We start from the raw sequence: 13,094 nt of genomic DNA, 5'->3' as shown, positions 1-13,094 counted from the left end.
GCGGAGACAAGGTGAGATAATAATATAATACCGACATTGTCCATTTAAAAAAAAAAAAACAAACTATTTAATTTTCAATAATAATATTAAATCTATTTTTTATGGATAATTTTCTAAACAATTAAAGAACATGAGACGATTATTATTTTTTTTCATGCAATTATTCGATAGAAATGATAATATTTCTATATAACTTGCCTGGTTAATGCCTCGCTCACCTTCAAGATTCTTCCTCCTGAAATTTTGATAAGGCCCCAAACCGGATTCCAACTTAAATGGGTGGCATTCAAATGGTTAATTCAATGGGTAAGAGTATAAATTCCATTTTTTTATTTTATTAAAATTATTTATTTTTAATATATTAAATTAATATGAAAAAATATATCTTTAAAATTGCTTGAAAAGAAAATTTAATTTTAATATATGAAAATAAATTATATATATATATATACTCAACTCAACTCAACTCAACTAAGCTTTTATCCCAAAAATTTGGGGTCGGCTATATGGATTCGCTTTTTCCACTCTGAACGATTTTGGGTTAAATCCTCAGAAATGTGTAATACTTCTAAGTCATACTGTACTACTCTCCTCCAAGTCAATTTAGGTCTACCCCTTTTTTTCTTTCTATCATCTAGCCTAATGTGCTCTACTTGTCTAACTGGAGCCTCCGTATGTCTACGCTTCACATGACCAAACCACCTCAATCTCCCTTCTCTCAACTTATCTTCAATTGGCACCACTCATATTGGGCTACCTTTTCTCAACTTATATTAACATGTTTCTTTCTTATTTTTAAAGGGAAAAAATTGACATGTTGAGATGATTTTAACCTTTGAAATTATATCTTAACTCTGGGCTAGTAGCTTTCTCTAATGTGGATGGTGATGGACAAAAGAGTTGGAGCCATTATGTGAAGCTTTACATCCAAGAGTAGCCCAATATGAATTTACCATTGTCATCCACCAAGGAAATGAAATCTGCGCCATCCAATGTGGAAATGTTACAGAACTTAGGCCAGCTAACAAAATTTGAAGTCCATAATAGGGTAATGATTGAAGTCTTATCCCCAATCAATGGGCTGCCAAGATTTTTATTTAGGACAAGCACCAAGTTGATATTTGACAATCACCCATTAGGGCTATGTGGGGTATTATATTTTATTATATAGAAATAAAAATCATATTGCTGGGCGATGAATTCTCTCAAAAAGGTTTCTTGTTTCTACATTGATATTTTGTTAATATTATACCTTTCATTTCAACTGTTATAGGCTTTTAGCACGTAGTGATTTTCTTTTTATTCAACACAACCAATCAATTCACATTAATTTTCTTTTGAAATGGTAAATAAATTCTAGAAGATAGGAAGGAGAGCCCAGCTGATGAAGCAAGGTATATAGCAGACTTGCTTGACCTGAATTTCACCTATGAAATAGTTGGAAAGTAATATTCTTGGCACTTAAAAACTGGTCAATAATCCAAGCAAACTTTGTCCCTTGCAGGGCATTTAGCATTGAAATTTTGGATTTTTTTTTATAAAGTTTGAAATTTTGGATTTAAAAATATCAGTTATCAAAAATACATTATTTAAATACCATTAAAAAATTATTATCTTGAAATTCTTATGATTAAAATATGTTAAATTAAACTTTAAATTAATTTTTAATATTTTCTAACAAACATATTTTAAAAATGTAATGAACCAAATTGCCCTTATCACATTGAACTAAGTGCACATCAAGGGCACTATATCTTTGCCTCAAATAACCTCTCTATTCTCCTAATATTCACATGTCGCCATGCATTTCAAAAGAAAAAAGTGACCACTGAGTGCATAAAACAGACATTTAAATGTAAATGCTGAATCATGATCCTCTTAATACTAACATGCATGTACCAGAACTATGAGACACCACAAATAGAATCATAGAATACCAGTTTTCTTGTATCCATATCCCTCTAGCCCATTGATTCTTCATTATATTCCCAAGGCCTTCAGTTCAAGTCAGTCATGTCACAGAAAATCTAATAAAGAATTTATGAGTAAGATACAGGCATGTGACGCAAGCATATATGAATGAACAGGAACTGTCTCAGAAACTGAAAGCAAATAAACCAAAAGCATGTTCAGAGACATAAAACTGCTTGAGCCCTCCAGCTTACTGCTCCCACCAAAATGGATGTAAGTGATGCTCTCCACTGGATTATCATTAGGTGCAAAATTTTAATCACAAGACTTCTGCTAATAAGAGAGTGCAAAATATTTTCGGAGCTTTATGCCAAGACAGCCATGGAAGATAGAAGATTGCCAAATATCAAAAAGGTAAAAGGACAATAAAAAGGCCAGACTTTAAATATCTCAGCATTGCAGTTTACCTCCACCAAAAATCAGACATTATCTAACATTTTTACGAGGCTTCTTTGCAGAATATAAGAGGGAGCCTGGTGACTTGGGTGCTTCACGCCTAGAACCATTTGTTGCCAATCCACATTCGGATTCATCATCATCACTATCAATGTTATTTGGAGTAAACCTATTCTGTTGTGCTCTGCGCTGCAAAAGAAATACATTGAAGTAGTAGCCCACCAGATCTTCCCTTCCCTTGGTAGGAAAGCATTTGAATATCTCATCCCAGAAACACTTATCAAGAGATGGGGGATTTAACCGCACTATAGCCTTAAACTTTCTCTCTTCTTCTTCTGTCCAGGAAAGTTTAACATCTTCACCCATCTTGTCAAACCTCCAATGATGGAAACCTGCCCCCAATTCACGCTTCACCCTCAACCTTCTCTCAGCATTATGAAATCTGACACATTCTACAGATTTTGGCACTTCACACCCACACGAATCTTGCCTTCCCTTACCAATAGGTTCTCGCTCAATAACAAATCGGTTGTCTACTTTTTCTGGTGGCCAAACTCGTGTCCCAGCCCACTTTGAGTCGCTTCCAGAAACAACACCAGTCCATTCAGGTATTTCAGCCTGAAAATCAGGGCCTAAGGGAATTGCCTTTTCAACAGGAAGGTAAACCACTGAATATTTAGTTGAAGAAGCACCATCGCAAATCCCTTTTGTGCAAGACTCCAGGTCAGTTTCAGTGGTTGAGGAAGATAATTCTGAACAAACCTGTGCCTGAAACACAGCTTTTCCGTGTAGCAGCTTCTCGCTACATTTTAACCTCTGTCTGAAATTGTAAGCGGATCCAACTTGATCATCATACATGCATGGGTGCATCTTCCGATTTTTCTACAGAGTGGACAAATAACGTTATTACACTATTTGGTCAATCTGACAAGTCTACACTAATTGCTTCACCAAATGAAAACTATTTAATGGCATTTGCATGGGATAAATAAAATCCTAAGATATATATAGCGGGTCTAAGCTTCAAGAGGACTTCTGAACCAGCTAATCATGATGGAAACATTTTCCTTTGTGCAATTACATGTATGTTGGTAATAGATACATGTATGTTGGTAATAGATCACCTTCGACATAGAACAGATCTAACAACTACTAAGATTAATTTTGAGCAGAGTGCATCAGATGCCAAATTCAAAAGTTATAATGGTTAAGATACCATATAATTACAAATAATGTTTCTATAGTTCAATGGGTGCAAGTAATATGATGCACACTTTTTCTCACATGCAGGATACACGTGAATAATGCAAAGCCAGAAAATTCTAGTCACACAGAAGTAAATAATCTTACCAATGCACAAGGGTAAAAAGAAAAAGTAAAACCAATGACAATATCAATGGAAGCTTGAGCTAGTAAAAGTTGATTCTGCTTCCAGTAAAACAATAACAATAACTAACCTTAATTCCAAACAAGTTGAGATTGCTATATGGATCATTTTTCTCCATTTAGCTCTGTTTGAGACCAATTTCGAATTTATGAAAAACTTAAAAAAATCAAGAGGATCATTTTACTATTTTTGAAACCATTAAGTATGTTAATGCGACAACCTCCAAATGTAAGAGAAATACAAGGCAAAAAGACCCTAAAAGTAGCAAGACAACAAGACCCTAAATTTTATAAGCATTACATAGAAATAAAATTTCAATTTTTATCTTTTGCTGTTGACATTATGATTTCAGCTCAGTCATAAAACAAAGGTGTCTTCATGACCGTAATTGTCAAGCCCAGCCCTGCTGATTCAATCAGAAAGCTAGGAACCGGTCCCTTGGCCAGTTCTATTTATCCCTCAAACTCATTTTTTCGAACCCAACTAAAAACTCTCTAAACTAGGCCAAATAATTGGTAAAATGGTCAATTTGGACTGGGTTCAACAAGTTGGGCGGGTTTTCAGGAAGGTAACATGGCACTTAATCTAGTTACCACATAACCACATTAACACCTTATTTGGATCATAGTTTGTGATGATTTCATATTATATGGTATGATTATTTTACATATTTGGAAAGATTGATTATAAAAAATGATGATTTTGGATTGTGAAATGGTTTCCTAACCATCATTTTATCACAGCTTTTCAAACCACCAAATTGGTGGTTTGAGATGATTTAGAATTTTTGTATTTTTATTTTATACTTTCATAATTCATTCACTTGTGGAAATGTTATATATTCATAAGGTATATTTAGTGATTAATTAAAAAAAATAAAATGTATCTTTAATTATTATTATGATAATATTATTTATAAATTAATATTTTACTTAAATAAATATCTTTAAGCCATTTATATATTTAATATAGTAATAAAGAGGATTTTAATAATATTTATATTTATTTTATCATACTATACCATCTAATCAAATAAGGAAAAATTATTAAATCATCCTACACTGTACCATCTTTCCAAACATGTTAACTATTAAAACCATAACATACAATATGATATAATACATTAATAAATTACACTGCACTCAATCCAAATACGAGGTAAAAGACAACATGTTCTCGTGTGAAAAAAATTTAATTCTTTTGTTGGCACAAAGAGTTGAACATGATAAAGCTTAATTAAGCTCTAAGCAAAAAACTATTTAATTCTCTCTCTCTCTCTCTCTCTCTCTCTCTCTCTCTCTCTCTCTATATATATATATATATATATATATATATATATATATATATTAATTCATTATATATAACATATATCCTAACTTATTTTAATATAAGTCAATTTAATTGTAATTTCGAATAGAAATATGAAATAGATGCCTTTTATTTTATAAACATATATACTTATTTACTTTATTCTGAATAATTAAAATTAATTTTTTTAGCTTAATTTCTTTTATAATGTGAAAAATATATCAAATTTCTCTAACTTTATTTTGCCATAAAATCAATGTTATTAAATCTGGATCGACTAAACAGGTCGACCCAATGAACTGGTGACCCGAACATAAATCGGGTCGATTCTTTCATTAAACCAGATAAAAGTTGACTCTGGAAAAAAAAAATGAATGACTCGGTGGTTGAACCAATGACTCATTGACCCAATGACCCATTGACCCAAATGATATAAACGTTGGGGCGTTCTCTACTAACGACGCGTTACATCGGAGCCCGGGTGTAGTGAAAAATATGCAAGGGTGTAAGGCGTTCACCGAATGCAACGCGCCATGCCGACACCCGGGTGTGGTGTTAAGTGAGCAAGAGTTCCCACATCATAGACAGGTGTGAGTAAAAAAGTTAGTCCATAGAATAGATAGTGGAACAGAACACAAGATAGACATAGAAAATAATAGAAGATACCATAGAAGGAGACCAATTAGGAACGAGCAGGAGAGGATGAGGATCATGGTTAGTACTTGGAATGTTGGATCACTTACAGGAAATTTAATGGAGCTTGTGGATACCTTGGAAAGGAGAAGGGTGAATATTGCTTGCATTCAGGAGACTAAATGGGTAGGAGAGAAAAATAAGGAAGTGGGTAGTTCAGGGTACAAACTGTGGTTTACCAGAAAGGAGAGAAACAAGAACGGAGTGGGCATAATCATAGACAGGACATTGAAAGACGCAGTACTAACTGTAAAAAGAGTAGGAGATAGAATTATACTAGTAAAGCTAGTACTAGAAGGAGAAATAATAAATATAATTAGTGCTTATGCCCCACAAATAGGACTAGACAGTGAGAGTAAACAAAGGTTTTGAGAAGATATGGATGATTTAATGCAAAGCATACCGAATGAAGAGAATATTTTCATTGGTGGAGATTTGAATGGACATGTAGGAAGTGATAGACAAGGTTATGAGAATGTTCATGGAGGTTTTGGTTTTGGGAGTCGAAATAAGGAGGGAAAAAGCATCCTGGATTTTGCTATGGCATACGACCTAATACTAGCAAATACCTATTTTATAAAAAGAGGGTCACATTTAGTGACTTTCAAAAGTAGGTAACATAGAAGCCAAATCGACTTCCTCTTAACCAGGAAGACAAATAGAGCCCTATGCAAGGATTGCAAGGTCATTCTAGGAGAGGGTTTAACAAGTCAACATCAGTTGGTGGTCCTGGATGTCAAGTTTAGGAACAATTCAAGTAAGGTCAGAAGAAATAGTGTAGCTCGAACAAAGTGGTGGGAGTTCAAAGGAGTAAAACAAATGAAGTTCAAAAATGAGCTTCTCGAGTCCGAAGTATGGAAGCTGGATATGGAGGCCAATGATATGTGGATACAGATGGCATCAAAGATTAGAGAAGTAGCTAGAAAAGTACTTGGAGAGTCTAAAGGACATGGACCCCCTCAAAAGAGAGATGGTGGTGGAATGAGGAAGTACAAAAGGCAGTGAAGAGAAAAAGAGAATGGTATAAGAAATTACCTAAATGTGATAATAATGAGGCATATGAACAGTACAAGATAGCAAAGAAAGAGGCAAAAAAGGAAGTTAGTCAAGCAAGAGCACAGGCCTTTGAAAAGTTATATGAGAAACTTGGAACTAAAGAAGGGGAGAAAGATATTTATAGATTAGCAAGGAGGAGAGAAAGGAAATGTCAAAATCTCAATCAAGTTAGGTGCATTAATGATAGAGAAGAAAAAGTGTTGGTGAAAGATGAAGACATTAAAGAAAGATGAAGAAATTATTTTAATGATCTCTTTAATAATAGTCAAAATGGTAATAGCGTGAATATAGATTATAGAACAATAGAAAAGAATGTGAATTATACTAGAAGGATTAGATCTTTAAAAGTAAAGGAAGCACTTAAGAGAATGAAAATGGGTAAAGCCTGTGGACCCGATGAAATACCAATTGAAGTGTGAAAGTGTTTGGGAGATATGAGAGTGGCATGGTTAACTAAATTATTTAATAAGATTCTAAACTCAAAGAAAATGCCTGATGAATGGAGGAGGAGTATTTTAGTACTTATTTTTAAAAATAAGGGAATTAAACTCATGAGTCATACTATGAAGTTGAGGGAGATAATTGTGGAGCATCGACTACGTCATGATACTTCTATCTCTCTCAATCAATTTGGTTTCATGCCCGATCGTTCAACTATGGAAGCGATCTTTCTCATTAGAAGCTTGATGGAGAAATATAGAGATGTGAAGAAAGATCTACACATGGTTTTTATTGATTTGGAGAGGGCTTATGATAGCGTTCCAAGAGATGTCTTATGGAATGTGTTAGAACAAAAGAGGGTATCTATTAGGTACATACAAGTGTTGAAAGATATGTATGAAGGAGCAACTACTATTGTGCGCACGGTGGGAGGGAACACAGGAGATTTTCCGATCTCAATTGGATTACACCAAGAATCAGCCATAAGCCCTTACCTTTTTACATTAGTTTTAGATGAATTAACGAAACATATACAAGAGAGTATTCCTTGGTGCATGATGTTTGCGGATGATATTGTTCTGATAGATGAGACACGAGAAGGAGTCAATAGAAAGCTAGAACTTTGGAGAAGTACTCTAGAGTAAAAGGCTTTTAAGTTAAGTAGAACGAAGACAGAATACATGCATTGCAAGTTCAGTGAAGGCCAAACTGGTGATAAGGAAGGGGTTAGTTTGAATAGAGTGGTACTGTCCCAAAGTAATCATTTTAAATATCTAGGCTCAGTCCTTAAAGTAGATGGGGGATATGAGGAGGATGTTAGTCATAAGATTAAAGTCGGATGGTTGAAGTGGAGACGTGCCACGGGAGTTTTATGTGATCGTAAGATTCCCAATAAGTTGAAAGGAGAATTTTATCGTACAGCCATACGACCGACTATGTTATATGGTAGTGAGTGTTGGGTACTGAAAGAGTCGTATGCATCTAAGATAAGAGTTGCAGAGATGAGAATGTTAAGGTGGATGAGTGGCCATACTAGATTAGATAAAGTCCGTAACGAGAGTATTAGAGAAAAGGTAGAAGTGGTGCCAATTGAAGATAAGTTGAGAGAAGGAAGATTGATGTGGTTTGGTCATGTGAAGCGTAGACATACAAAGGCTCCAATTAGACAAGTAGAGCACATTAGGTTAGATGATAGAAAAAAAAAAAAAGGGAAAGACCTAAATTGACTTGAAGGAGAGTAATACAACATGACCTAGAAGCATTACACATTTCTGAGAATTTAACCCAAAATCGTTTAAAGTGGAGAAAGCGAATCCATATAGCCGACCTCAAATTTTTGAGATAAAAGCTTAGTTGAGTTGAGTTGAGTTGTATTGATATTTAAATATTTAAAAATTTAAATTCATATTTAGTCAATGAATAAGATTTTTTTTAGCTATTATTCTTTTATTCATAGTAATATAAGAATTTTATTAAAATTATATGTTCATTTTTTATTTTTGATATATAATTAATATTTCACAAATATTAAAAAGATAATTATTAAATTATAACATTATTTTTATTTTATATATTAACTATAAATATTGAGAATAAAAAAATTTAAAATTTAAACATTTTTAATATTTTCATATAAATTTTAATAATATTATTAAAATATATATAAATATAATCTAATAAATATTGAAATATTGATTCTAAAAATAAATTTTAGTCAATTAAAATTATTTAATTATACTAAAAATGCAATATTTAATTAATTTTTTAATAATCCACTAGTTAAACCGTTAACCTACCAGTTAAACCAATGACCCGTTGACTTGATCCCTCAGCCAAGTCAATCTCTAGGCTAGATTTAATAACTATACATAAAATTATTTTTTAGAAGAACACTATATCTTAAAATTTTCTACAAATCTTTTGATAATTTATTTAAAAAATGAATTTACTAATTTTTGATATAATTTAATACATTATTATTAATTTACAAAGCATTATTATCGTATAACATAAATTTAATATTTATTAAATAACAAATTAGATGAATAGTTGATGCAATATTGAAAGATTCAAAATCTATTTAGGAATTTTATTCATTGTAGGGAGCTGTATGTGTCTAAGATGAAAGTTGCGGAGATAAGAATGTTAAGGTGGATGAGTGGCCATACTAGACAAAATAAAGTCCGTAATGAGAGTACTAAAGAAAAGATAAGAGTGGTGCCCATTGAGAATAAGTTGAGAGAAGGGAAATTGAGGTGGTTTTGTCATGTGAAGCGTAGACATACGGAGGCTCCAGTCAGACAAGTAGAGTACATTGGGTTAGAGGATAGAAAGAAAATAAGGGGTAAACCTAAACTGACTTGAAGGAGAGTAGTACAACATGACCTATAAGCATTACACATTTCCGAGAATTTAACCCAAAATTGTTTAGAGTGGAGAAAGAAAATCCATATAGTCGACCCCAATAAATATTTGGGATAAAAAATTAGTTGAGTTGAGTTGAGTTAAGTATTCATTGTAGGATTAGGAAGTACAAAGTTTTATTATTTAAGAGTTCTATTACTTAGGAATTTTATTATTATCTTAGATTAAGTTCATCTAGAATTCTTAATCAGTATTGGACTAGTATTTTATTATTTTAGGGTTTCCATTCTTAATGTAATTAGGGTTGCAAAAACTCTACAAATAGGTATAGATTTTCTACTTTTTTTGTAGATTTGATTATGATGATTATTATTGACAATTAATAAGAGTTCTTTTTGAGAATTTGTTTCTCTTTGCTCTTGAGAATTAATTTCACTTGATCTTTATTCTTCCAGTTTTACATCAATAGTATAATAGTTGAACCCCAATTCAATAACCCCCCTGGATGCTTTGTTTTCACTGATTCAAAGACAGATCAAGGTTTGAAAACCTTGTTTATAATTACACCATTGAAGGCCCATTTGGCATTGAGGTTCAATGGCAAAAAAGCTCTTTTTAGAAATACATTAGGCAAAAGTTATTTTATTATTTTTAATATTTTTATGACTAAAACATGTCACATTTAATTTTAAATCTAAGGTTTAATACTCTCTAACTAATATATTTAAGAATGAGTTTTTCTACTCCAACAACAATGCCAACATACCTTGAGAAGATACTTGTTGATGGTAAAGAGAATTATAAGGCAAAAGGATGGAGCACCATTTGCATATTGTAATAAAAGGGGGAGAAGAGGGAGATAAAGGGAGGGGGGTGGGAGTGTGAAAATATTCTTTCAATCAAGTTAGCCAATAATAGCAGACAATATTTGGTAGCATTTAGTAACTGAAGGATACCTGGCAAGTAGATTTTTCAGCACTTGAATCAACATGTCTTTTTAGAAACAATGCTTCACGAACCAACAAAACCTGCTTCCACATTACCTCATTCCCATAAGACTCCCACTTCGACCTCTCTGGTAATGAACCCACAACAGGTTCACATGGATTCTTTGCAATCCCAGTAATCCAGTTCACCACTCTACACATGGATTCCCTTTTCCTTTTACGACCCGAAATAAATCCCTCAACAGCATCTGAATCTAATACGATAACATCATTTTCATCACCATTGTCATCTTTCTTGCTCCCATCCATTCCCACCACCACACTCTTGACCTCATCCTCTTCCTCATTACACACTTGCGCACTTGTTGAATTGGATTGCAGGTTTTCCTGAACATCTTTACATTTATAGTTCCCAACAGAAAAAGAATCAATGGCCATGTTCTTTGCCAAATTATAGCCTAATTTCCCAACTTCCACAAAATCAACAACACTCTTTCCAGTTTCTATGTGCTCAGATTCTTCATCATCAACAATACACTTCTCATCCTCATTTGAATCCACCTCAGCACTCACATTCAGTACAGATTTCCAATCGCTTATATTTGACAATAACCCCTTAAACTCAGACTCTAATTCCATCGAAACCCCACCCACATTTGGGTCACTATCACTCTATTGGTTTTTGAGTTGATGATATCACTAGGTTTGGATTTTGAATTATTTTCATCAACAAGTCTCTCTAACCATTTCTCTAATGCATTCAAATGCTTGGAATAAATCAATTTCATAGATGATGCAAGGTTCAGTCCCGACCCAGACTCTTCAGCCACTACATCCCACAAGCAATTCTTAGAAATACCATCATATCTAACATTTCAGCTTCTCAACCAAAAACAGTTTAAACAAATCCACAAATTGTCCATCTCCAAGCATAGGAGGGAATGCACCATCCAGGACACATATTTCTTTCCGGAAAAATCTTAGAAAATTATCAAACTGGCAACGAAGCTTGGTTTTTAATCCGGCCACTTGTGAAAACGAGTCAAGAGTGACCAGAAACCCTTTTGGACGGAGCTTCTTTAGTGGGATTTTGGAGCAACCTAAGGCACACTTGTCATCAGCAATCATCGACCACCCTGCCATTAATTTCCCAGTTCAAAGCACTAAGAACGAGTCATTCTCCTCACAATCTTCATAAAAAATAAATAAATAAAATAAAATAAATAAAGTAACAAATTACAGTGACTACTTGTTTAACATCGAAGGAAATAAAGCAGATGAGTTCATATGTGCGGAATCGCATTTCCATTTAGAATCAGAGCCATAATGTAAACAGGAGGGGCAAAAAAAAAATACCGATTAAGCATCTAGGTCAAGCGTAGAAGATGGGATTTTGGCGGGAAAAAAAGCTGATCTAGGGTTTTGAACGCCGAATAAAATTTGTGGCAGCGCGCGCAAGCTCTGTGTTTAGTTGCAGAATTATAAAGAGGGGTACGTGCGAGAGACAGAAAAAAGAGTAAAGGGGCTATAATTCGAATTTTCGAACAGATGCAGACCCTCGCCTTCAAAATAAAAAAGAATCTTTGTTGAGATTAAAAGAGGAAAAAAAATCAATAACTTTAATTTAATAATATTACGATTGCCTCTAAAATTATAAAATTTTAAATTAAAATATCACTAAAATTATCTTTAAAATTATAAAATTTTAAGTTAAAATAACATTTAAAAAAAAAAAAAAAACCAGAAAACCTTGTGGGTACCTTTGGGTGGCTTGAGGCTCAGACTCACCACCCCCTTGCCCTTCTTTGGTATTTTCTTTCTCTTCTTTGGCCTTGTGTTGTGTGTGCCCTCTTTGGTGCCTCAAAACCTTCTACAGTTTCTATTGAAAAAAAAAAAGCTTTCAATAGGGTAAGGTTTAGTGAATGGACACAAGGCCTTTATTTATAGTGGGTAGGAATGACTAAACTTGGGTTAATTATTAACTCTAGGGTTGAGTTTAAGGCTTTTTTGGACAATAAAATTTTGCAAGTGGCCATATTTGATAATGGGCCCACTTAAAATTATATTTGATCTAATCATAAAGAAAAATATTTTTTATACTTTGATAATCTAAGTAAAACATTTAAATCTTAACAAAATTAGCTATATTTTTAAATTTTTTAAAATTATGAAAAATTATTGTAATTTTATCTAATTTTTTAATCGATTCTTTCACTTTTTTTAATTAGCTTTATCATTACTGTCGATTATTTTTAAATTTCAAAATTTTTAGTTTTACACTCTCTTCTTACTGCCATTAAATTTCATAACTATTTAATAGTTAGTGGGTATCATAATGAAATTATAAAAAAATTTAATAATTATGATAAAATTAAAATTTTAATGGTAATTGTAAATGAGTTAAAAAAAATGAAGTTTAAGATTATGGTAGCGAAAATTAAATAAAATTTTTATTTTTTAAATAATCTAATCAATTATATAAAAATTATATAAAATTTTAAATGTTTGAAAGCAAAAATGTTTATATTACT

At 32.7% G+C, this 13,094-nt stretch overlaps 1 protein-coding gene across 1 annotated transcript; it reads right to left on the bottom strand.

Moving 5' to 3' along the window:
• Positions 1 to 1,921: 1,921 nt before the first annotated feature.
• LOC110660624 (AT-rich interactive domain-containing protein 1) lies at positions 1,922 to 12,470 on the bottom strand. The gene is given in 6 exon segments (XM_058141739.1): positions 1,922 to 3,249; positions 10,573 to 11,237; positions 11,240 to 11,435; positions 11,437 to 11,753; positions 11,920 to 12,125; positions 12,324 to 12,470. Coding segments are annotated over 4 exon segments (1,983 nt in total). The 5' UTR covers positions 11,707 to 11,753; positions 11,920 to 12,125; positions 12,324 to 12,470; the 3' UTR covers positions 1,922 to 2,397.
• Between the last annotated feature and the right edge of the window lie 624 nt (positions 12,471 to 13,094).

The sequence above is a fragment of the Hevea brasiliensis genome, chromosome 2 (genome assembly GCF_030052815.1).
Source record: "Hevea brasiliensis isolate MT/VB/25A 57/8 chromosome 2, ASM3005281v1, whole genome shotgun sequence".
NCBI lineage: Eukaryota > Viridiplantae > Streptophyta > Magnoliopsida > Malpighiales > Euphorbiaceae > Hevea > Hevea brasiliensis.
This window is presented reverse-complemented; position numbering and strand designations above follow the sequence as displayed.